At 52.7% G+C, this 25857-nt stretch overlaps 2 protein-coding genes across 2 annotated transcripts in view; one reads left to right on the forward strand and one right to left on the reverse strand.

The window, feature by feature from the left end:
• The window catches only part of DNM2 (dynamin 2), an 88797-nt gene extending 73175 nt beyond the window's left edge, over positions 1 to 15622 (forward strand). Inside the window, 6 exon segments of the mRNA XM_070373665.1 lie at positions 3861 to 3970; positions 6702 to 6813; positions 7509 to 7673; positions 12524 to 12756; positions 13803 to 14054; positions 14725 to 15622. Of these exon segments, the coding sequence (XP_070229766.1) occupies positions 3861 to 3970; positions 6702 to 6813; positions 7509 to 7673; positions 12524 to 12756; positions 13803 to 14054; positions 14725 to 14794 (942 nt within the window). The 3' untranslated portion in view covers positions 14795 to 15622.
• An 873-nt stretch (positions 15623 to 16495) lies between these two features.
• On the reverse strand, positions 16496 to 19859 carry TMED1 (transmembrane p24 trafficking protein 1). The gene is made up of 4 exons (XM_005890787.3): positions 19550 to 19859; positions 18775 to 18872; positions 18456 to 18639; positions 16496 to 17484 (listed from the first exon to the last, which is right to left on the reverse strand). The coding sequence occupies exons 1-4, from the start codon at positions 19730 to 19732 to the stop codon at positions 17266 to 17268; spliced, it is 684 nt and encodes a 227-aa protein (XP_005890849.1). The 5' UTR covers positions 19733 to 19859; the 3' UTR covers positions 16496 to 17265.
• Between the last annotated feature and the right edge of the window lie 5998 nt (positions 19860 to 25857).

The following is a 25857-nucleotide window of genomic DNA, read 5'->3' on the forward strand; positions in this document are numbered from 1 at the left end:
CTCTGAGCAGTGACTTGCCCCCGTGTCACAGCGTGGGGAAGGGTCTCCCTGTGTGGTAGGTGCACGGTGCAGGCTCCCTGACCCTCAGCCCCTCAGCCCCACGCCTGGTCGGTTCCCCACTGCCCAGGCCGGAAGCAGTTCTGAGAAGAGGCGGGTGTTTGAGGAAAGAACGTCACCACCCCACTCCCCTCGAGGCCCGAGGCTCACTCCTGGAATGTTGCGAAGCCTTGGGAGGCCCGAGTCCCTGAGGGGACCCTGTCTAGGTGGCTTCTTCTCCACCCCTGGGGTAGGGGATTTGCGATGCTCGGGGAGCCTTCCATTGCTGCGCCGTGGAGGGAGGGCGGGGCTGGGCGGCCCTCAAGGAACCTGCGTGGCCACAGCGGCTCCTCAAGATGGCCGGGGTGAAGTGGGGGCGGGGGGCGGCGCGTGCACGTTCCTTCCCTCTCTTTGCGCCCCCGGAATCTGAAACCCTGTCATCAGCTGTCAGCTGGTTTGTGCCTTTGGGCTTCGGGGCGTCCCCAGGGCAGGAGTGACAGACCTCGGCGGTTGGAGAGGGGTGTCGGGCTGAGACCCTGGCCTGGCGGTTTGCTGCCGGGCACCATCACGAGCCCGGTTTTTAACTTAAGGGGGGGCCCTTCATTCCTCCTTCATCTCGGGGTTGAAAGTGGGAGCCCCAGACCCTCCCAAGGTGGCCCCAGAGCAGAGGCTAAGGCTGTGCTGGGAGGAGGGTCGCGCGCCTGCCGGCGGTAATGAAAACCAGCAGTCCCGTGAATGAGGCCCTGTGTGCGCCCAGACACAAAGCGGGCTGAGATGGGGAGGGGCGCGCACGAAGTCCTTGCTCTGTCCGTCCCCTGCCCTCTCCCCCTCCCCGTAGTTGGGATCCCCAGCAAGGACCCTGAGAATCCCACCCCACCCGGAGTGGCCACTCCCGGGGTCAGGCCACCTTCATAGAGAAGCCTCAGAGGGAGGCAAGACACCAGGGTTACTTTATTTAAAGAATAAACAAGAGATGGTAGTTCCAGGAGGGTGGGCACAGGGGACCGATTCAGCCAGAGCCCCTAGACCCCCAGCCAGTGTCGGGGTGCCCTTGGCCTTTTCCTGGCACCTCTCCCCCCTACCCCCGCCCAAGCCCTTCTTTATTCCAGAATCTTCTGTCCAGATCTCCGCCCCTGTGGAGAACAGGGCAGTGGGCGATGACACTCACCTCCGGGTGTGCCTCACTGTGGGGGTGGCAGCGAGTTTGGAGGGGGCCCATCCCGACGTGCTGCTTGCCCGAGCCCAGCCTAACCAATGTGCAGACTACTGTACACATTCAGAGCCCCCTGAACAGGTAGTCTGAACACTGGGTTGGCGGGGCCGGCTGTCCATCCATCCTGTGGGCCCCCTGGGCAGTGGCAGGGCCACCGCGCCTCTGGCACCTCCGAGGAAGCCACCCGCCCGCGACCGTCTGCTCGTCTCTTCTGACGTGGCACGGCTGGGGCCAGCGCGCATCTGGAGAAAGTTGTGGGTTTTCAGGAAATCCTAGGGAGGCGGTGGGGGTGGGGGAGGCGGGGGTGGGGGCCGGGAGGGAGGGTCTGGGACCAGGGCCTCTGCCAGCAGGAGAAGGTCTCTGGGGGTGGGGGCGGGGTGCACACGCGCCTCCGTGTCTGTGTGGTGTGTGTGTCACGTCTGTGTGGTGTGTGTTTGTGTCGTGTGTGTGTGTGTGTGTGTGTGTGCCCGCAGCATCAGGAAGGCGGCGGCCCTGCTCTGGGCGGAATCACACTATAAACAATTCCAGATGTGGCGTCTTGCTCAGGGCCCGAAAGGACTGTGACTCAGTGACTTGGCCTGGCCGACCGACTGGAAGCTTCCTGCCTCGTGATGACACGATAGGGTGGGGGCAAGCAGAGCTTCTTCCACAAATTTCTGGGCCAGGAACTCAGACCCCAACCCCTTGTGAAGCCCCCAGAACTCTTTGCCGAGGTCAGAGGGCCTGCTCACACCCCCTGTGGCATGAATGGGGGGCGCTCACCTCCTTGGCCGCCGGGCTCCTCTTCCTGCCTCTCACTGTGACTCGGCCTGGAGGAGCGCTGCCCTGCTTCCTTCTTGCATGGAGCCCCTTGGACTGACTGACCCTGGAGCACAGAGTGACAGACAGACAGACAAAAGAAAACCCCAGGTGCCTTGTAAGCACTGACTCCAAGGTGGACATGTGCTCAGAGTTTTCAGTGTCCGTCCTCGCCCTGGACCAGGAGGCCAAGGCTCCTATCCACCTTTTTAATTTTTGTTATTTGTTATTAATTGTTTTTTACCATGCCACAGGGCATGTGGGATTTTAGTGACCTGACCAGGGATCAAACCCATGCTCCCTGCATTGGAAGCATGGAGTCTGAACCCCTGGACTGCCAGGGAAGCCCTTCCTACCCACTTTTAACAGCTGAAGAAACTGAGGCAGAGGAGAGACAATGAGTGGGGCGGGGACCGGCCCTTCTGATCTCCTAACCCCAGTCAGGACTGAGCCCCCACACCAAGCCTGCCCCTTCAGTAGTCCTGAAACTCCAGGCAGCCCTCCACCCACCGGGGAGCCCCCAGCTCCCTTTCCCATCACCACTGTGGCCCCTTTTGAATTCGGAAGCAGATGTCAATTGTGGGGCTTTGTTCTGATACCTTCCAGAGGTCAGGGGTAGAATGGCTATGGTGTGAGGGAGCTGGTCTCTGTTCTCCAAAGATGTCCAAGAGGTCAAAGGCCAGGAGGGCAGTGGGGAGACCCTGGCCTCTGAAGTCCCATGGGGCCCACTCCACTGCTGTGTGCCCTGGGTGACCAGCTGCCCTCTCTGATCATGCTGCTTCCCAGGCAGGGACGTGTGAGAGGGTTCCAAGAGCTGCTGGACACAGCATGTCTCCTCAGCCCTTGAGAGCTGCTGTGAGTTGGGAGTCAGGGGAGAGTTGGGGAGACCCTGATGCTGTGCTTTGGTTTTCTGATGTAGAAAACCCAGTTAATATGCTGCCACCTCCACCCCCGAATGAAGACTAATGATGCATTTGCACGGGCATATAGTAGGTGCTTAGCTGACATTATTGGGGCTCCGGAGTGTGACTCCCAACTCTGAGACTCACCAGGCCCAGAAACTTGGCCAGGAGATGCACCCTTTCTGAGCTGTTTGCTCAGTAGCCAGCAGGACCACCGTGACTGGCACTCAGTGGGCACTTTCTGAACAAGGCCAGCCAGGCTTTGGAACTCAGGCCTCAGCTCGAGGGCTCCTCCCTTTCCAGCTTTGCCCAACCCCTACCCCCAGTGCCTGCCCTTCTATGCCTCAGTCTGTCTTGAAAATGGGATCATAGTGGTAACTCACTTGCAGGCTTGTTGTGAAACTGTAGGGGACTTAACGGTTATGTTCACTTAGCGGTTGGGATCCAGGTACAGTCAGAGCTGGCCGATTTTGAGCATCCCTTGTGTGTCAGCAGTGAGCCAGACAGGAGTCCCCACCCTTGGGGATTCAGTGGTCCCAGTGACCTAAGTCGATAAGCAAGATATGTGGTGTGCTGTGTTATGTGAGGAGAAGCACCAGGGTGAAAAGTAGAGGGCGAGTTTGGGGTGGGGTTGGAGCAGGCCTTGCACTCTGCACAAAGGTGTCAAGGAGGGAACCGTGTGGACGTTGAGGGTGGAGAGCAGCATTCCACGTGCAAAGGCCCTGGGGTAGGAGCCCACTTGAGATGTTCAGAGAGAGTCAGAGGCCAGCATGGCTGGGCCAGGTGAGCGAGGGGAGATGGGGCAGGTAAGTTCATCTGGGGAGAGCGAGCCACATGGGCAGTGTTGGATGTTGGCCACGGTCCTTGTGGTAGAGTTCAGCCAAGGCTGACCCCTCCCCTTCCTCTATCAGGAGAAAGAGAAGAAGTACATGCTGCCTCTGGACAACCTCAAAATCCGTGACGTGGAGAAGGGCTTCATGTCCAACAAGCACGTCTTCGCCATCTTCAACACAGAGCAGAGGTGAGCCCACCCAGGACCTAGGTCCCGGGGAGACCAGTGGCCCCATTCAGTCATTCTGCAGCATCTGCAGAACACTTGCTGTGAACAGTCCCTACCTAGGGTCTCAACGGTCCAGAAAGGGAGTCAGTCAAAAAACAGAAACGTGCTTCTGTGGGGCGGTCAGGGAAGGCCCTTCTGGGGAGAGGTGAGAAAGAAATGAGCAGAGCCATGGCGGATGCTAAGCAGACAAGGGATTGGACCTGGGGCTGGTACTCACGGGCGCCCCCTCGTGGTCATCAGGGGAACAGGCTGAGGAGGCCAGGGTGAGGGTGGGAGACCAGGGAGGAGACACCCGCACTGGCCCCGGTGGGCAGTGGTGGGGCTGGACCTGAGTGGGGCTGAGGACACAGAGGAGGAAGGGATGGATTCCAACAGAGGGACCAAACTCCTGAAGGCTGTGGGTATGAGAACAAGAAGGCATTGCCCAGGGACGGAGCTGCCGTTGGCTGACATGGGGCAGGCAGAGGCAGAAAAGGCTTGGGGCCAGTCAGAGGCTGGGTTTGGGCGATGCCAAGGGAGAGGGGCCCATGAGATTCCACGTGGAGTGTGAGGGAGGCAGCTGGGAAGGTACAAGAGACGTGTTCAGGACTGCCCTCTGGGCAGGAATATGAACTGGGGATTCATTGCTTTGTGGTGGTGTTTCGGGTCTAGAGGGGGCCACGATCCCAAGGCCAGTGTAACAGAGAAGAGAACAGCCCAGGAGACTCAGTAAATCCATCCCCAGGGGTGTTGGTGGGAGACTTTAGCAAAAGCCAAGGCACTTCTCTCAGCTCCAGAAAAGAGCCAGTTGGCAGGGGGTCTGAGAGCAGGAGGAACGGCTGAGCGTGGACCAGGAGGGCCCCTGCTCAGATTCACACCATCACGCACGGACCCCCTCAAGCCAGGGTTCAGCCAAAGCCTGGTTGTTCTTCATGACTGGCCAGCAGGCACTGGCTTCCTCTCTGCTGGCCGCTGGAGTACCTTCCCCACTGGCTGTTCACACCCACTGGTTCCAGCTGAGCCACCTGGCTTGTGCAGAACAGCTCTGTCCTGCTGCTTTCTGGGCTGGCCTAAAGCTCTGAGATCCTCTTTGACCATCAGCTGCCTCCAAAGTCTTTTATAGCCCTTTTAGGCACATTCCTCCCACTCCCCACCTCCCATGCCTAAGAAGCCCTAGGGTATGTGAGAGAAACTGGGCTCTGCAGCGGGACAGGCCTGCTGGGAAGCTGTTCCTGGCTGCAAGATGCCGGGCAGCCAGCACACTTGCCTGGTCCTGTGATCTTCCATGCAGTAGGGTGAAGACATTGCCTAATATATTATTGAGAGGTGAGTTCAGGAAACAAAGAATGATAGTAGCAGAAACAAGATAGAAGTTTGGTGTTTTTTTAAATAGAAATCAAGTTCAGACGTTACCATCAAGGGCAGGTTGGACAAGCCCACAGGCATCCAGACCCAGGCCCTCCTTATTTCTCAGCTTTCCTTCTCTCTGTCCAAGATGGCTGCCCATTCTCCAGCCATCATTATGATGTTCCAGGCAGGAGGAAGGAGGAGGAGGAGCAACAAAGAAATGCCCTGGAAATCTCAGGGCAGCCACTCACTGACTGCTGGTTGGCCTGAGGACTGTCGTGAGGCCATGTGTGCCTAATCTCAAACCCAAACCTCACTGGAAGACTTAGGGACAGCTTGGCCATCTCAGCCACACCTGCCTTGCGGGACAGGGTGACAGGCGTGTAGCATGGATCCTGGCCCCTATATAGAGAGAACACTGTCCTTAAATGCTGGTTAGTGCCCGTCTGTTTTCCCTCATCTCCCAGCCTTGTGGCTCTGCACCTTCTGCTCACAGACCCACGTGTGCCCAGCAATTCACAAGCCTTCACTGGGAGTCTTGGTCCTGTTCCTGGCCAGCTCTACCTCCTTTCTAAGAATCTGGGCACGTGCTAGACCTTCTGAGTGCAGTGTAGTAGCCACTGCCTACATGTGACTATTTAAATATAAATCAGTGGAAAAAAGTCTTAAGATCACTTTCTTGGTCACCCTGGCCCATTTCTTGTGCTCAGAAAGAAACTACCTGTGACTCACGGCTACTGTGTCGGGCAGCACAGGCAGAAAACGTTTCCACTATCACAGAACATTCTTTTGGACATGCTATAGTCTTTTTACCAGGGCTTCCCTGGTGACTCAGAAGGTAAATCCACCTGCAATGCAAGGGACCCAGGTTCAATTCCTGTGTTGGGAAGATCCCCTGAGAAGGGAATGGCAACCCACTTCAGTATTCTTGCCCAGAGAATTCCATGGACACGACTGAGTGACTGACACACGCACTGAGTCACCTGTCTAGAAACACTTAGATGGGAGCTCCCCAACTGGCGGAGAGTGTCATGGGTCACTGCCCCCCCAGGAGAGCATCAGGAGGGGAGTAGCTGAGCTCACAAACAGAATACCAGGGATGCTGCTAGATGCAGGCTCTCACGGAGCACACACCCTGCTCTCATCACGGTTTTGGGTGTCGCAGGCATGAACTCATGAAGCCTCCATCAGGCCAACGTGGTGTAGAGGCCACTGCCATCCTGGGGCCTCTGGTTGTGAGCGCCCGGGTCAAGGGTGAATCTCCGTCAGTCAGGCCAACCCCAGAGCCTGCACGCCAGCTCCTTGTACCCGCTGGGCCCCGGGCAGGGTTAGCCACGGGCCTTTCCCTCCCTCCCTCGCCCCGCAGGAATGTCTACAAGGACCTGCGGCAGATCGAGCTGGCCTGTGACTCCCAGGAGGACGTGGACAGCTGGAAGGCCTCATTCCTCCGAGCTGGGGTCTATCCAGAGAAGGACCAGGTGAGAGCACCCTGAGCTGTCCCCTCCCTCCCGAGAGAAGAAGGGCAGCCAGCATCTCACGGGCTCGGTCGTTTCAGGCTTTTTCCCAGAACTGTCTGAAGGCATGTAGCCCATACCCCCTCGCTCTCTGTTTTTTTAATTTTTATTTATTTATTTGGCTGTGCCGAGTCTTAGTTGCAGCACATGGAATCTAGTTCCCTGACCAGGGAGTGAATCCGAACCATCTGTATTAGGAGCATAGAATCTTAGCCCCTGGACCACCAGGGAAGACCTCCCATGCTGTCTTGAACAAACAAAGCAGAAAGGGGGTTGGTGGGGGGGTGCTGTCATCAGCACCTAGATTCTCCAACTGAAGTCAAGGACAGGGATACACATGGGCTGGGATCCTGTCTGCTTTATTCTCTCTCCTCTTCCTGTCCTGAGGCAGAGTGAACGCGGCCCCAGATTAATGTGTTGATTAATGTGTTGTCCCATTCCCAGCTGAGTGTCTCTAGCCCACCTTGGGCCGCAGTCACCCCAGGTCCAAGCAGCTCAGGCCGGGGCAGGCAGGGCCGCACAGTGCCAACGCAGCCATCGGGGGCCAGCCCCAGGGAGTCAGCTGTGGGTGGGAGAGGGCAAGCAATTCCCAGAGGAGGGGGGTCCCCAGGCTCGCCTCAGACCACAGTTTCTATCTCACCGCTTCTCCCTCCTTGCAGGCAGAAAATGAGGATGGAGCCCAGGAGAACACCTTCTCCATGGACCCGCAGTTGGAGCGGCAGGTGGAGACCATTCGCAACCTGGTGGACTCGTATGTGGCCATAATCAACAAGTCCATCCGTGACCTCATGCCAAAGACCATCATGCACCTCATGATCAACAACGTGAGTGCCCGCCCCTCTGGGGCCCGCCCCACCATGTAGCCAGATGTGGCCTGAACACACTCTGTACCAAAGTAAAAGTCAGGGACTTCCTGGGAGTCCAGTGATCAGGACTCTGTGCTTCCACTGCAGTGGCACAGGCTCGATTCCCGGTTGGGGGACTAGGATCTCGCATGCTTCACGGCCAAAATAAAGGAAAAGATAAAAATTAAGAGTCTCACCACCTGATTCAAACATCACAATCGGGACCCCCTAGCTTATCTTGGGAAATGGGAAGGTACAGGCCACCTGGCCTACATCCCCTCAGTTGGGTCATTGAAGCTACCACACACGTGTGCACTTTCTCTGACGTTCTGTAGCTTTATAGTAACCCTAGAGAAGGGACTGCTGTCATCCCCATTTTAGAGACAAGAAAACAGAGGCCCAGAGAGGTTAAGAAACCTGTTTCAAGTCACTCAGAAGACTGAGAGGTAGGATTCAAACCCCGGCTAAGTCTGTCCCCACCGTGGCCTCTAATGGCCTGTGCCCCACCTGCCTTCACCCTGCTACCCGGGGGCTCCCAAGCCTCTCAGGGCGTCTGGCATCTCTTGAGTGAAATATGGCTACGCTAATGTCTCCTGCTGCAGGCTGCTGGGACAGCTCAGGCCCTGGGCTCAGCGCTAGGCACTTAGCTGTATGTGTAGCCCAGGTTCAGTTTGTCTTGTGACTATAAGAGCTCACAGTAGGACAGTGCCTGAAGCAAAAATCTCGTGTCCCTTCCCTTTCACTCTGTTCTTCCCAGTCTCCTCCTCATGGGTGTCCTGGTACATTCTCACATATGGATGGGATTGGCAATCTATAGGGTGCTGCAGCTATGCAATTTTAAATGCATGTATGCCTTGATCCAGCAGTTCCACTTACAGGAATTTCTCCCCACAGAGACATTTGCCAGCATGCAAATTGAGCACATGCATGGTTATTCTTTTCAACATGTTTTATAGTGGCCAAGAAATAGAAATCTCTATCCATTTCTTAGAATTCATTAAGTAAATATCCATTTTATTGCAAAAAAATACCCAAAAACAAAAGGATGAAAACTTTCTCCAGGTCTGTACTAACTTTATTAAAGCGGAAAAGGTGTAGAGTATAACAGAATGATCAAGAAGGCTCTATTTGTGTAAAAACAGATGGGAAATCTTCTCTCTATATAATATGCGTAGGAATCTGGAAGTTTGTACAGGAACCTAGTGACCCTGGAAGGGGAATTCAGGAGGCCTAAAGAGACCAGAGTGGACAAAGGAGATTTTTCACTGTATTTTTAAGTGATACTTTTTTTCCTTTACTGCTACTGCTGCTGCTGCTAAGTCGCTTCAGTCGTGTCCGACTCTGCGCGACCCCATAGACGGCAGCCCACCAGGCTCCGCCGTCCCTGGGATTCTCCAGGCAAGAACACTGGAGTGGGTTGCCATTTCCTTCTCCAATGCATGAAAGTGAAAAGTGAAAATGAAGTCGCTCAGTCGTGTCCGACCCTCAGCGACCCCATGGACTGCAGCCTACCAGGCTCCTCCGTCCATGGGATTTTCCAGGCAAGAGTACTGGAGTGGGGTGCCATTGCCTTCTCCGTTTTCCTTTACTAGTTTTTCAAAATTTAAATGTTTGAATAGCTAATGCATTTACATGGTTTGCAAATGCAAAACTACCCAGCACTGTCAACTTTGCGTGTGTTGAAAGTTCATTTGAGAAAATCTGTCTATATATATATTCTTTTTCATGTTTTTCATTACAGTTTATTATAGGATATTGAATATAGTTCCCTATGGTATATACAGTAGAGCATTGTTGTTTATCTATTTTATATATAGTAGTTTGTATTGGCTAATCCCAAACTCCTACTTTATCCACCTAATTTATCCACCACCACAACCACCAATGTCTGTTTGGTAACCGTAGGCCTGTTTCTGTTTTGTAAATGAGTCCATTTATATCATATTTTAGATTCCACATACGAGTGTCTTCCTCTCTGTCTTACTTAATATGATGATATCTAGGTCCATCCATGTTGCTGCAAATGGCACGCAGTTCAGTTCAGTCGCTCAGTCGTGTCCGACTCTTTGTGACCTCATGAATCGCAGCACGCCAGGCCTCCCTGTTCATCACCAACTCCCGGAGTTCACTCAAACTCACATCCATCGAGTCGGTGATGCCATCCAGCCATCTCATCCTCTATTGTCCCCTTCTCCTCCTGCCCCCAATCCCTCCCAGCATCAGAGTCTTTTCTAATGAGTCAGCCCTTCGCATGTGGTGGCCAAAGTACTGGAATTTCATCTTTAGCATCATTCCTTCCAAAGAACACCCAGGACTGATCTCCTTCAGAATGGACTGGTTGGATCTCCTTGCAGTCCAAGGGACTCTCAAGAGTCTTCTCCAACACCACAGTTCAAAAGCATCAATTCTTACGGCGCTCAGCTTTCTTCACAGTCCAACTCTCACATCCATACATGACCACTGGAAAAACCATAGCCTTGACTAGATGGACCTTTGTTGGCAAAGTAATGTCTCTGCTTTTCAATATGCTATCTAGGTTGGTCATAACTTTCCTTCCAAGGAGTAAGCGTCTTTTAATTTCATGGCTGCCGTCACCATCTGCAGTGATTTTGGAGCCCCCAAAAATAAAGTCTGACACTGTTTCCACTGTTTCCCCATCTATTTGCCATGAAGTGATGGGACCAGATGCCATGATCTTAGTTTTCTGAATGTTGAGCTTTAAGACAACTTTTCACTCTCCTCTTTCACTTTCATCAAGAGGCTTTTTAGTTCCTCTTCACTTTCTGCCATAAGGGTGGTGTCATCTGCATATCTGAGGTTATTGATATTTCTCCCAGGAATCTTGATTCCAGCTTGTGCTTCTTCCAGCCCAGCGTTTCTCATGATGTACTCTGCATAGAAGTTAAATAAGCAGGGTGACAATATACAGCCTTGACGTACTCCTTTTCCTATTTGGAACCAGTCTGTTGTTCCATGTCCAGTTCTAACTGTTGCTTCCTGACCTGCATATAGGTTTCTCAAGAGGCAGGTCAGGTGGTCTGGTATTCCTGTCTCTCAGAATTTTCCACAGTTTATGTGATCCACACAGACAAAGGCTTTGGCATAGTCAATAAAGCAGAAATAGATGTTTTTCTGGAACTCTCTTCCTTTTCGATGATCCAGCGGATGTTGGCAATTTGATCTCTGGTTCCTCTGCCTTTTCTAAAACCAGCTTGAATATCTGGAAGTTCACGGTTCACATATTGCTGAAGCCTGGCTTGTAGAATTTTGAGCATTACTTTACTAGCGTGTGAGATGAGTGCAGTTATGCGGTAGTTTGAGCATTCTTTGGCATTGCCTTTCTTTGGGATTGGAATGAAAACTGACCTTTTCCAGTCCTGTGGCCACTGCTGAGTTTTCCAAATTTGCTGGCATATTGAGTGCAGCACTTTTACAGCATCATCTTTCAGGATTTGGAATAGCTCAACTGGAATTCCATCACCTCCACTAGCTTTGTTCATAATGATGCTTTCTAAGGCCCACTTGACTTCACATTCCAGGTTGTCTGGCTCTAGGTCAGTGATCACACCATCATAATTATCTGGGTCGTGAAGATCTTTTTTGTACAGTTCTTCTGTGTATTCTTGCCACCTCTTCTTAATATCTTCTGCTTCTGTTAGGTCCATACCATTTCTGTCCTTTATCGAGCCCATCTTTGCCTGAAATGTTCCCTTTCTCTAGTCGGCATTATATCATTCTTTTTTTATCACTGAGTAATATTCTGTGTGTGTGTGTGTGTGTGTGTGCCACATCATTATTCATTCATCTGTTGATGGACATTTAGGTTGCTTCCATGTCTTAGCTATTGTAAATAGTGCTTCAGTGGACATTGAGGGTGCATGTATCTTTTTGAATTATAGTTTTCTCTGGATATATGCCCAGGAGTGGGATTGCTGGATCATATGGTAGTTCTGTTTTTAGTTCTTAAAAGAACCTCCATACTGTTTTCCATAGTGGCTGCACCAATTTACATTCCCACCAACAATATAGGAGGATTCGTTTCTTACAAACCCTCTCCAACATTTATTATTTGTACATGTTTTGATGGTGGCCATTCTGACTGGTGTGAAGTGTACTTCATTGTAATTTTGATTTGCAGTTCTCTAATAGTTAGTGGACATCTATTCTTAACAAGACAATTGTAGAAGGAGACTTTGGTTACGAGATCTCATATATCCATTGAATCGATATTTCTGTCTCAAAGCCACTCTTGCCCTTAATGGGGAAGCTCTGGGAGCATCCCCTCCAAAATCAACAACAAGTTGGCCATTTCCACTTTTATTTAACCTTCCTGTAGAGTTACTAGCCAATGCATTTAGATAAGAAAAATAATTTAAAGGTGTGAATGTTGAAAACGAATGGGAAAAATTGTCCCTATGTAAACATGAACTTGTGTACCTAGAAACTCCAAGAAAAGTAACTGAAAAACTGCCATATCTTGTAGGAGTATTCAGGAAGGAACAAAGTATTAGGTTAATGAACAGAAACTAGCAGTTTTTAAACAAAAGTCAGTTTCAAGATATAATGGGAGAAAAGATAGCTATTAAAGATAAGATTCTAGGAATAAGTTTCACAAGAATCTCATGATTGAAAGAACACTGGCAAGCACCCCTGAGAGACCCAAGAGACCACTGAGTAGAAAGCTCACCTCCTTGTAAATATTGCCCATGTTCCATAGTAAAGTTAAAGACTTTAAAGAAGAGCATGGTGAACCAAGCCCATCACAGCCGCTGGCTGAGTTCTTGGCCGGTGTGGTGGGAACCTCTGACCTCTCCAACCCTTGCCCCCAGACGAAGGCCTTCATCCACCATGAGCTGCTGGCCTACCTGTACTCGTCGGCGGACCAGAGCAGCCTCATGGAAGAGTCGGCTGACCAGGCCCAGCGGCGGGATGACATGCTTCGCATGTACCACGCGCTCAAGGAGGCGCTCAACATCATTGGGGACATCAGCACCAGCACTGTGTCCACTCCCGTGCCCCCACCCGTTGACGACACCTGGATCCAGAACACCAGCAGCCACAGGTCCGTGAGGCTGGATTGCCCACAGGCTGCAGAGGGTACTGCCTGTGGGTTCCCAGCTCTACCCACCCCCACCCCCATGTGTCCATCAGGGCACAACCATGGGTGGCCAGGGTGCAGGGCCCCTGCCCACAGATGGTACAGCACCCAGGGCTGGCCATAGTGTGGGACTGCCACCCCTGCCTAGGCCTGAAGGGACAGGGGGAGAGAAGGGTTAATGGCCTGCCTGTCTCCTGATGCCTTCTGTTGGTTAAGGCCAAACACAAACCAGAGAGGGCAAGGGACCTGGGCAACCCTGGCCATACAGGTGAGCCTCCTGAAGCACAGAGCAAGCTGGGAACGGCTGGTGGGAGAGGACCTAGAGGGACACGTGGAGGGCGTAACAGGCATCCCCCGCCCTGACCACCTAGAGCTGAGGTGCAGTGAGGCCCTGACATGGGCACGTCAGAGCATCGGGCAGGGACACCTGACCAGTAACAGGGCGGGTGGTGCGAGGAGAAAGGGTGGCCCAGAGAAGTCTCAGAAGGTGCTGGTCTTTCCAAGCCCTCAGGGAGCCTTGAGGTTCCTTGGAGAGCAGACCCAGCCTCCAGCCTGAGATGCAGCACCCAGAGGGGAGCCTGTGGGTGCGTGGGCCAGGGGCCCATGGACCTTACAACCTCTGAAGGCATGCTGGGCTCTGGAAGGATTTTTGGCTTCAAAGGGTGGATTGGCGTCGTGGGGAGGCTGGAATGGGGCCAGTGACGGGGAGATGCCGGAAGGAGTGAGACTAGAGGGAAGCAGGAGCCCTTGTTGACTGAGGACAGGTGCTGGGCCCTGGCTCAGGTCCTGGGGGGGCACAGAGGGGCCCAGAGCATCTGTGCTGACCTGCCCAGGACCAGCTACTCACTGCATCTGGGTGGGTGGTAGCTGGTGCCAGCCTGTGTTACGGAGGAGGCCGCCCTCTGGCCGGTGCCCTGGCCCCACCTTGGGCTTCTGTGCCCATATGGCCACACCGATATGGCCAGTGCACCCACCCACCAGTTCACCTCACCCCCCTTCTCTCTCCACAGCCCCACTCCACAGCGCCGGCCCGTATCCAGCGTGCACCCCCCAGGCCGGCCCCCAGCAGTGAGGGGTCCCACCCCGGGGCCACCCTTGATTCCTGTGCCGGTGGGGCCAGCTTCCTTCTCAGCGCCCCCGATCCCGTCCCGGCCCGGCCCCCACCCCGGCGTGTTTGCCAACAACGACCCCTTCTCGGCCCCACCTCAGATCCCATCTCGGCCGGCTCGGATTCCACCCGGCATTCCCCCTGGAGTGCCCAGGTAAGGCTAGACCCCCTTGCCACCCGCCACCTAGAGACACCCGCCTGTGCCCTGCAGGGAGCAAAGGAGTTACCAGCATCCCTGTGGGGCTCACGGGGAAACTGAGGCCCCGAGAGGCCTAATTCACAGAGCAACGGAGTCCAGGTGACTCCCAAGCTCCCACGCCCATCCTCTACATGAGCAAGGGACCCTTGTAGCTCGGGTCCCTCCCATGGGACCCCTTCTGGTTTTGACCAGTTTCCCTTCTGAGGACACGCACATCAGGCGCTGCCCATCCCCTGCCCTGGCTTGCCCCTCCCTGGCTGCCAGGCTCTTTCTTCCCCTTTTCTCCCATGAGCAACCTGTGGTCCAGAGTGGGCGCAAGTGCTGATGCCCTGGTTGGCTCATTCCTTCCCAGCATCAAAGCAGCCATTGTGTAGCACCCAGATGGGTGATGGCCTACCTGTACTCGTCGAGGTCAGGGCTTCCCACCACCCCAGCCAAGAACTCAGCCAGCTGTTGTGATGGGCTTGGAAGAGCATTCACCATGCTCTTCTTTAAAGTCTATAACTTTACTACGGAACATGGGCAATATTTACAAGGGGTGGGGGAGGTGGGGCCTGGGTCCTCGGCCTTGCCCGGCTTCCAGCCTCACTGCCCTCTCCCCCTCCTGTCTTTATTCTCTTTGCAGCAGAAGACCCCCTGCTGCGCCCAGCCGGCCCACCATTATCCGCCCAGCCGAGCCATCTCTGCTCGACTAGGCTGCAGGGGTTGGGGGTCATGTTCTTGGGAGTCCTCGAGCAGGACCCTCGGTGCAGGAGCTTCGGTGGTCTAAGCCCACCTGCCGCCCCTGGCCCTCCCGTCCCCAGGCGGGACCAGGCTCCCTGCGGGCAGCCCCTGGCTCTTCCCTAACCCTGGCCCCCATCCCCGGCTGGACACAGCACTGAAAGGAGGGCCCCTGGAGCCCCAGAATGAGGGGTGCTGGGGTGTTGCACTTTGGGAGATGGGGTCTCAGGTACCAGAGGAGAGAGCTGCATCTTGAGTGCCATCTTGAAGGAGGGAGCCAGGCTGGTGTGGGGGGTGGGGTTCACCCGGGGGGTCTCTGGCCAGGAAAGCCTGAGTGGACCAGGCCTAAGAAACGGCACCGCAGTGTCCATACCCCATAGGCCTTGCTCTGCTTCTCAGCAGCTGGGGCTCCCAGTGGCAAGCCAGGCCCCGCGGGCCCAGCACTACCTGCCCGCCTGCCCGAGTTGTACATATTCCTTCCTCGGCCGCATTAACTGCACGGCCCAGCCTCGGCTGCCAGAGGTGCCTTCACCAGGTCCGGAACACTCGGCCCCGGCCAACCTCTCTCCTCCCTGGGCGCCCCCTTTCTCTTCCTGGGTCCCCAGGGCAGCCGGGGTTCGAGGCTGAATGGGATGGGGAAGCTTGGGAGGGCCTCTGGGTCCCCACCCGGGCCTCCCCCACGGGTCAGGCTCCGGGCGGCCTCTCCGTGAGCAAAGCTTCTCGCTCGCTCGGTTTGACCACTGTAAGTGCCTGCACTCTGTACCCTATTAATAAACTACAATAAAGGGAAGACGCTTCTGGTGGCTCGTGTGTGGGCCTTTTGTGTTGCCGTTCAGGCTTGGGGGGTGGCCTTGCCCCTGTCCCTCCCACCACGGGCCCCCACCCCCCATACCTCACTCACAGGGCGTCTGCTCTCAGGTAGGAGGGTTCACTTCTACTAGAGGGGAGAGCTTTTACTTTCCTAAACACCTCAGGAGCAGAAGCAAATATTCCCCCTCCCCCCATCCCCTCGTGGTTCCCAGGTGGCACTGGTGGTAAAGAACCTGCCTGCTAATGCCAGAGACATAAGAGAGACCGGTTCCATCCCTGGGTCAGGAAGATCCCCTGGAGGAGGGCATGGCAACCCACTCCAGTATCCTTGCCTGGAGAATCCCATGGACAGAGGAGCCTGGCAGGCTACATTCCATAGGGTTGCAAAGAATCAGGCATGACTGAAGTGACTTAGCCTGCACACACACACCCCATCCCCACACACAAGATGCTTGGCTGGAGCCCCTAACACAGTGCTGATAACAGGCCAGGATGGGGACCTGGGACAGGTGTGCGAGTTACTGAAGGGAGAGGGTATCTTGGCCGCCCACCTTATACTGTGCCTCGGTCAGGCTCCTCCTCACCCCCACAGTCCTGAGGGCTTCCCCCTTCACCCTCTTGGGGGCACAGGCCTTCTGGCTTAGCCCGGGTCACAGTTAAACTTTGCTTTCTGATTTTTTCTCTTGTGCCCAGGCGACCACCTCCATCAGCTCCTGCCCGGCCTTTCTTCTGAGCTTCGTGGGAGACCCCTCCCGCCCGTCCGGCTGCCCTCTTGGGGGCAGGACTGTCCTGGCTGGTGTCCCTGAGCCCCAATCACCAGGCACTGTAATTTTTTTTCTGACCATAATTTATTGACTCTGGTGCCCAGACCACCCTTTGTTCCAGGAGGCTCCCATGCAGGCTTGAGCTGGGCCATCCCTTGGCCCCATGTGGGGCCCCTGCACAAAGAGCAGGAGGGCCAGGTGGTCTTACAGACTCCGCTCCCCAAGTTCTGTAACCAGACCTCACACCCAGCCCACTCCCCGCTGGGCTGAGGGGCCAGGCCCCTTCCTGTCAATAAAAGTGACTGTTCTGGCAAGAACACTGCAGCCAAGTCTTGTTCCCCCTGGCTCCTGGCACAGCAGGCCACCCCCAGTAGCAGCACAGGCCTTGGGTGGAGCCACAGGAGAAGGCAGGCAGGCAGAGGATCCCGCAGCAGTCAGCCCCCTCCTATCGGGACCTGACTTGGAGGGCCAGTGGCAAGAGAACAAGGAGTTTGCTTCCTGGGCCTAGTCCGGCACTGCACAGGGCTGGTGCAGACTGGAAGACTCTGGCTAAGGCACGTTACCGTAGGGGACAGAGGCAGGGCCAGAAAACCCCAGGGTTGCCTTTGAACCCTGCAGTGCCCCCCATGCACCATTTCTAGGAAAACAGGTGCAGCCACTGAGCCATTCCTCCTGGAGGGACCCACACCTGCAAGCCAGCCGGTGCTCCCCACCCAGGCCCGAAAGGGTGGAGACACAGTGGGTGCCCCACCTTAGGGCTGGAACTACACAGCCTCCCCTTGTGTAGGAAACAATTGGAGAAGGATGCCCCTAAGTCTCACGTGCATGCGCCGTGCTGCCCCTCCTCTCCCCTGTTCTTCCACGGCAACAGGCTACATAGGCACAGGCCGCTTGTCCTGAAAGAAGCGCTTGAGCGTGCAGACTTGCAGCACGGCCACCAGCAGCAGCACGGCCACATTCACGGCCGACCAGAAGTTGACCCGCTCCAGGTTGCCTTCTTGCAGGTTGCGGTCACGTGCCTCAAAGGCTCGCAGCAGAGTCAGCACTTGGATGCTGCGCTCCAGCCGGATCCTCATGGTCTCGATGGACTCCTGTGGCAGAGAGGGGAAAGGCAAGGATTTGTCCTGCAGGATGGGAGTGAGACTTCGTTTGTGGGGCAGAGAGCTGAGAGCACAGATTCGGTGGCCAGGCTGCCTGAGTCTCAAGCCCTCTGCCATTCACTGGCTGTGTGACCATGAACAAGTAAACAACCTCTCTGGGCCTCAGTTTCCTCCTCCGAATTAAACCTCAGGGTTGTAAGAAATGAATGCCCAATTAGGCATGAAGAGCATACTAACCAGTAATTAATAAAAAGCAGTAGGTGAAGCCAGATTGCTTGGGTTCAAATATTGGCTCTGTTGCTGGCTGTGTGGCCTTAGGAGAATTACTTAGCCATCCTGTTCATCAGTTTCCCCAACTGTAAAATGGGGGATAATTAGAGCACACTCCCCATATATAGGGGGCTTCCCTGGTGGCTCAGACGGTAAAGAATCTGCCTGCAGTGTGGGAGAACTGGGTTCGATCCCTGGTGTGGAAGATCCCCTGGAGAAGGGAATGGCTACCTAATCCAGTATTCTTCCCTACATATACAGTGGAGACTTCATGAGTTATTCAAGCCCTTAGAAAATGGTTTATACCTAGAAATGTTCTACTGTTATTTGGTTGCGGGTACCAGTATGTAGGGGGCTTCCCAGGTGGGGCTAGTGGTAAAGAACCTGCCTGCCAGTGCAGGAGATGTAAGAGAAGTGGGTTCGATCCCTGGGTCAGGAAGATCCCCTGGAGGAGGGCACAGTAACCCACTCCAGTATTCTTGCCTGGAGAATCCCATGGACAGAGGAGCCTGGTGGGCTACAGTCCACAGGGTCACAAAGAGTTGGATATGATAGGACTGAAGCAATTTAGCACGCAGGCACCAATATGTAGGAAAGGTGGGGTCAGGCCCAGGCAGACCCCTGCCAAGGTGAGAGGGCAGGGAGCAATGCCAGAGATCTGGAAGGAGTGGCCCCAGCTCTCCTGGGCGCACCTTGATGTCCTCCATCTTGACTTCCAGAATCTCCTCAGGCTCCACAGCCTCTGCCCAGCCCTCGACCTCCTCCTCATCCTGCAGGCTGTCAAAGATGAGTTCAAAGAACACCAGCTTCTCCGAGATGGTGCTGAAGGAGTTGTCAAAGCACAGCTTGTAGTCCCCGGCCTCCGTGGGCTCCACCCTGGGCATACAGACACACATGACCCTGAGTGGCCGACCGGCTGGACTTTTCGAGGCAGGCAGGGTGGTAACCCGAGGCCGCCGGCAAGGGGCAGGGCTGTAACTGAATCCAGACAGCCAGCGGGACTTAACTCACGTGTGCACACCGTCTGCCTTGCGGGACTCGCTGACCAGCAGCACTCCCTGAGGGCTCTCCAGACTGAAATCCACGTCCAGCCCAGCACCTCCGATCACCTGGGGGGCAGGTAAGAGCAGGATAGAGGACTAGGCCTAAGCCAAAGGCACCTTCCAGAGAACGTCAGGGCTGGACCGACCCGCGTAGACCCATACCGACCACCACCCAGAGGTCTACCTGAGTTCTGACACCTACACCTTCAAGCCAGTCTTGCCCCACTCCCGTCCCTCTGGCGCGCCCCTTGCCTCGGCTCCGCCCCTGAGTTGATGCCCTCTTTTAAACGGCCACGCCCCCCCTAGAGATCGCGTCCCGACTTGGCCATACCCCAAATGAGACGACGGAGCCCAGCCTTCTTTACTTAGCCCAACCTCCGAGAAATTATCAGATTGACCACACCTTTTTTGTACTGCATCCTGGTCTTCCCTCCCAACTCCCTCAATCGATCCAATCCTTTTGACCACGCCCACTCGCGACGGTCCTGCCTTCTGACAGGCTCCCTCGTTCTCCCGATGGCCCCGCCTCCCCGCTGCCCCACTCTAGCCCCGCCTTCTATTCCCACCCCTTCCGCTCCCACGCGCTGTCCCCGCCCCTCAGGCTCCCTCTCCCTGGCTCCGCCCTCGTGCGCCTACGCTAGGGCTCTTCCTCCTTCCCTTCTTCAATGTATGCAAAGCATGCTCTGGTTTGGCCACGCCCCGTCTCCGTGCCTCAGCTCGCTCCCCAACCCGGGACCCTGTACCTGGTACTCAGTCTCAAGGCTTGCGTTGGCCGGCGCGGACTGATAGAAACACTGCTTCCGCCCCGCAGGCAGCAGGAACGTGAACTCGCCGTCCTGGATCGGCGGGGGCCCTGCCCCTCCCACGCCCACTGGCGGCAGTAGTAGCCACAGGGCCAAGCCTAAGGCCGTGCCGGCCGCCATCATCCGGGTCACTCTCTGGTCTGCTAACCGGTTGCGGTTCCTTTAAGGAATAGCTCTGTCCACTATGCTATTCGGCGGAGTTCATTGGCAGCCGCTTCTGTCCGTTATCCGAAGCCCGCGGAACCAGGAGTGAAGGACCCCCCGAGAGCCTAGCTGCCTGAATGAATGCCTGATGCGCCTGAAAACACTCGATCTTCTACAGATTTTTCTTTGTAAAGCCTCTTTTCTAGCCTCAGTAACTGTGGGGAAAATTACAAAAATAAAACCACGATGGTACATCCTCTTCAGGCAAAAGTTAAGACAACTGTGGTGGAGGCAGCTAGGTCCTGCGGTTTTCCCAAAGTACCCCGCGCGTGACTACTGTTGTTCGAATCCGTCTGGGTGGTGTCGAAAATAGAAGCAGGGCGTGTGCCTGCACGCGACCCGTAGGGCTCGTGTATAAAAAAGCTCAGCTAGGGTGGGTGGAGACTTCTATTAACGTGGGTTCTAGCCGGTCTCTGGTCCTAGAGCTTGGCCTCAGGTCCGATGCCTAATGTTTCATTCCTTGGCGCCTTAGAACCGTCGCTTTATCAGTCTCCTTGTTTCTAAATCGGAGGTGATGATAATTGAGATGAGGCCTGGCCCATAGTGAGCTCCCTGCATTTTTTACATATTGTTTGCTCGGGAGCCTGGCCTCACCCTGCTCGCGAAGGGTATCAAACTCGACAGCCCAGGTGCTTAGCGTCAGCAGAGAAAAGCAGAGTGTGGGCTTTCAAGGCAGATTGCCTAGTTCAAACCATGCCCCATGCTTTACTTGAGGCATCACACTGCTGGGCCTCACGGGATGATCTAGTCCTTGACTGGGCTATTGTGAAGATTAAGTAAGATGATGTTTATTTAGTGCTTGGTGCATCCATAGGCCCTCAGTAAACATTAATTTATATTCCACGTTTATCGCCTTGCTTTGGGCCTACCGCCAATTAATCTCTCATTCTGGTTTAGAGAATTTGGAGGCAACCTAAGCAAACAGATAAGAAAGATGTCATTGGAGAATCGGACTGTGGAAATTCCATCCAAACATAAGAAAAAATGTTCAGATTGGCAGTGTTGAGTTGTTCAAGATAGCCTGAAAAGGTTGGCAGGTGGTGACAATTATGCTTTGAACACAGCTTGTGGCTGTCAACTACACATTTGGAGAGCTTGGGGAAGTAACACTTTGTAATGTCAAAGTTTATGTATGGTCATGGTTGGTATTCCTTTTGCAGGAGGAGGGCAGGGGGCACTGCAAGGTATGTGGGTGTTCCTTACTGTTCCAAGTTTTTCTGCCATTCAGAGTTACTACTTGAACATTTGGAAGTAGTTGTGGAGAATGGGTGATAAATTTTTGTTAAGGATTCTTTTTTAACAAGGGGAAACTCACATTAAAAAGAACCATTTTAAGTAAACAACTCAGTGGCATTTAGTATATTCATAATATTGTGCAACCATTACTTCTACTCACTTCCAAAACATTTTCATCAGGAAGGAATCCCTGTACCCATCTAGCAATTATTCCTCATTCTTTCCTCACCCCAGTCTGGTGATCAATCTGCCTCCATGGGTTTGCTAATTCTGGATATTTCATGTAAATGGGATGTTTGACCATTAGTGTCTGGCTTGTTTTTCTTAGCATAATGTTTTTAAGGTTTATCATCATATCACTATTTCTTTTTTTACAGCTGAGTAGTATTCCATTCCATCTATTGGATGCTTGGGTTGTTTCCAAATTTGGCTATTGTGAATAGTGCCTCTAGGAACCTGTTTGTATATGTATTTGTTTGAGTATCTGCCTTCAGTTCTCTGGGGGTATATACCTGGGAGTGAAGCTGCTGGGTCATATGGTAATTCTATGCTTAACTGTTTGAAAAACTGCTAAACTTTCCCACAGTAAAGTTGCACAATTTTACATTCCCACCAACCATGGACGAGGGTCCCATCCCAATTTTCCTACATCCTCATCAACATTTGTTATATTCCATTTTAATGTTAGTATATTCCTTCTGATGTATGTGAAGTGGTATCTCATAGTAGCTTGTTTGTTTGTTTCCTTTCTGAGGATGAGTCCATTTTATTGAGGGGCATCAAGGGAAGGTCTTAGGACTGGGAGGACAATGAGATCTAACATCCTTCTCCTAGCTGGGATCTCCTCAATTTTACAGTCGCTGAAAGCTCAGTGGCTAGGTAGGTTTGTTTTGTTTTGTTTTGTCATGCCACATGGCTTGCAGGATCTCAGTTCCCTGACCACAGGATCTCAGTTCCCTGAACCCTGGCCACAACAGGGAAAGCCCAGAATCCTAACCACTAGGTCACCAGGGAACTTCTAAAAGCTCATAGTGGTTTTGATTTGCATTTTCTTAATGATATTGAGCATCCTTTCATGTGCTTATTGGTCACTTGTGTATCTTCTTTGGAAAAATATCTGTTCATGTCTTTCGTCCATTTAAAACTTGGATGTTGTTATTGTCGAGTTATAATATTCATATATTATGGAATGAAAAAGGAAGAAAGGAAAACAGTGAAAAACCTCTCCTGCTCTTTGCCAAACTCTGCTGTAGCACATCAATACTCCATCTGGGTATTTATAACTCTGCCTTAGCCTTCTCTTCCTATTTGCATCAAGCCTAGAAATTGACCAGAGATGAAAGAGTAAGGTCTTCTTAAGTCTTTCCTGATCATCTGTCCTGCCCTGGGTATGCACACTGCTCCCTAAATTCCCCAGTATATATGGGTGCTTTTGAGTGCCTTAATTACCCAAAGAAACTCACCCCAGCTTTTCCTCCCAGCTTTTGCCATGTATGTTATTGTCCGCCATTGTAATCTTGTACATCAGAGAGCTGTGAGTTGTTCCTTTACCTTATAGTGTTTTCTAGAAATACATTCTGAGTTAAAGCACACTGAGTCAGTCCCTCAGGTTACCCCCAGACATGTTAGAACACACACACACAATAGTGTGAGAATGAGGGCTGTTCTGCTCCCTCAGAAATGGAACCGGGGCCCCATGCTGGGGACACAGGTGGCTATCTTCAGATCCTCCACTGTGCTGGCCAAGGAGATGAGGAAGGGTATGGAAAACACCACAAAGCTTTCCTGCCACGTTCAAGTTGCCTCTTCTTGATTTGCATTTCCTTGGTTGACATAAATGTTTAGCTGTTTTCCCGCATTCAGATAAAATTGATTCTTACCATTTTTCCTCAATTTGTTGATGTTTTGGATGAGATACAGGCCTATAGAGCTACCAACCCCACCTTTTTCACTGTTGGCTGGGACGAGTGGGTGATTCTTATTTTCCCTCAATTAAGTAAAATCCTCCCTCTCCCCCAGTATTCAACAACATGTACTGAGTAGACACTATCAATGTCCTGGGAGCTGTCATCTCAGTGCTGCTCCACTAACTGATTTCAGGTTCTCAGAGGTGCTCAGAAGTCAATGCTAGGTGGGTAGGTAAGGTGACTTATTTCACCTAGGTGGAGTTGGGGAGAGCTTCCCCAAGGAGGTGGCATTGAATTTCAGATTTGAAGTAGTATGGAGAAGAAGAAAGCAGAAAAAAACAGTTCTCTGACATCAAAGGCACTCAGAGTTCAAGGGGCAGAAAGGGGATGAAGGTGGGGTGGGTGGGAGGAGTAGCCAGAGAAGAGATGGGAATCTTGGGCAGACCAGCCCCTCATACAAGGCCCCTCTTTCCTTTGTAATGTTGGCCCAGAATCTTAGCCGAGGGTTCTTATGACCGTGGGGAGTTGGCCGACTGGCTTCTGGAGGTCAGGGATTCCCTTGAAATGACAATCAAAAGATTACAAGAGCGTGTGCTGGGCAGTGTGTTTTGTTTTCCCCACCAGAACCGTTCTCCACCATACTCTGTACTGCTTCACAGCGGGGGTGGAGGGGCTAGGGGCTGATATCTCCATCCTGGATCAATGTGGCTGCCTTTTCCTCTGCTTTCCAGTTGAGTTTGGCCCTGGCAGGATATCTAAAGGCTTCAGGAAAGGAAGGTCTAGGTATCTATCCCCTGGTTCCTATCTTTTTGTCTGCATCTTTCAACAAAAGCCCGTAACCCTAGCTCTCTCCAAGTTCCAGGACCACTCCCCCTCCAGCAACTTCAGGCCTGGCTGCTAACAGTGACCGTAGGAAGTCACCGTCCCTCATTGCTCCCCTTTCACCCTGTTCATGACTCCTCAGTTCTGTCTCTTAAGAGCATGATCTGTGTGACAGCTGACCAATACAGGTATGTGTATCTGTGTTACTGAATTCAAAATTCCAGGTTATAGATCCCTGCATCACATTAGATGCTCCCAGGACGAAGTCTTCACTTACATCCAAGACCCTATCCCCTCTACCTACAATGCCCTCCTTTCCTCTCCTTCTCAGGCTTTCGGAGTCAGATGTCACCTCCTCACAGAAGCCTTCCTTGAACTTCCTGAAGCTAAGTGAAGAACCTTCCTCAGTGACAACTCCAACATAGCACTTCACCAAACGGACTGTCACTGTCTGCTTGTCTGACTCACTGAACTCTGAGCTCCCAAGTGCAGGAGCTGTTTCATTCATCATGGCACCCCTGGTACCCAGCATGGTTCTGAGCCCTGGTGACACTCAGTAATCAGCTGGTGGCATAAATAAACCAAGTATCTCTCCCAACTCTTGTCTCATACACACCCAGTAAAGAGCCACAAAAATAGACTGAGGGAATGTGTGTTGGCTTTCAAGTCAGACAAGCCCAAAATATTTATTGTTCACTGTGTGCCAAGCACTGATGTAGGCATTGGGAAACTGCAAGAGATACCACAGGCTCCGTCTCTGTACTCTGGAGGAAGATATCTGGATGAATTCAGTAAGCTCAAGCATGTTCTATGAACCATGCTGACCTAATCTAGTTGATATTTACAGAATATTACACCAAGCAACTGCAAAGTGTATTTTCATTTTGAGTGCACATTGTATGCAGATATATACTGGGCCACTGAAAAAAGTATCGGACTTCCCTGGTGGTACAGTGGATAAGAATCTGTCAATGCAGGGGACACCAGTTCAATCCCTGGTCTGGGAAGATTCCACATGCCTGTACAACTAAGCCCATGTGCTGCAAGTACTGAGCCAGTGCTCTGGAGTCTAGGAGCCACAACTACTGAAGCACATGCACCTAGATCCCATGCTCTGCAACAAGAGAAGCCACCACAGTGAGAAGCCCTCTCACTGCAACCAAGAGTAGCCCCCCAGTTGCCACAACTAGGGGAAGCTGGCAAGCAGCAACAAAAACAGCGCAACCAAAAATAAAGAAAGAAGTTAGGAAAAGAAGTGCCAGTTAAGCATATGGTAACTGGAAGAAACAATAAAAAAGATAAGACCACGAAGCAATGAAATAGAAAACTGAAAATAGGGAAAAACAACAAAGTCAAAAGTTGATACTTGGAAAAAGATTAAAAAACTGAATAACCCCCAGCGAGACTAATCAAGGGGAAAAAAAAGAGAAAGAAAGCACAAATTACTATTATTAGGGATCAAAAAGGAGACATCACTACAAACCCTACAGACATTAAAAAGCAAACGAGGAAATTTAAACAGGTTTATAGTGATGAGTTTGATATCGTAGATGAAATGGACAAACATGAAAATACACGCATGCTAGTTGCAATCAAAGAAAATTACAAGGTACTATCCTGGAATTCAGAAAGGGGATTTTTCTAAGCTCAGAGGGATCTGGGAAGATTTCCTTAAAAATTAGCATTTAAACTTGAGACATGGACTTCCCTGGTGGTCCAGTGGTTAAGAAACTGCCTGCCAATACAAGGAGCACAGGTTCAATCCCTGGTCTGGAAAAATCCCAAATGCTGCAGAGCAATTAAGCCTGTGCACCACAACTATGGAAGCCCAAATGCCCTAGAACCTGTGCTCCACAAGAGAAACCCCCATAGGAAGAAGCTTGCACACCAGAACTAGAGAGTAGGTCTCACTCGCTGCGACTAGAGAAAGCCTGTGCAGCAACAAAGACCCAGCACAGCCAAAAAAACCCTCTAAGACCTGAAGGAGAAGTGGGATTAGACCAGGTTGACAGAATTGTGTTCCACGCAGGGATGGTGGCATACATGCAAAGGTCCTGAGGTTGAAGTCGGATTTGTGTA

This window comes from Bos mutus, chromosome 7 (assembly GCF_027580195.1).
Source record: "Bos mutus isolate GX-2022 chromosome 7, NWIPB_WYAK_1.1, whole genome shotgun sequence".
In the NCBI taxonomy this organism is placed as follows: Eukaryota; Metazoa; Chordata; class Mammalia; order Artiodactyla; family Bovidae; genus Bos; species Bos mutus.

Coding starts and splice junctions, on each gene's coding strand:
- TMED1 (XM_005890787.3), bottom strand. CDS start 19,732: ATGATGGCGGCCGGCACGGCCTTAGGCTTGGCCCTGTGGCTACTACTG. Junction 18,873..19,549: donor GCCTTGAGACTGAGTACCAG/GTACAGGGTCCC, acceptor CCTGCCCCCCAG/GTGATCGGAGGTGCTGGGCT. Junction 17,485..18,455: donor TCAAGATGGAGGACATCAAG/GTGCGCCCAGGA, acceptor TCTCTGCCACAG/GAGTCCATCGAGACCATGAG.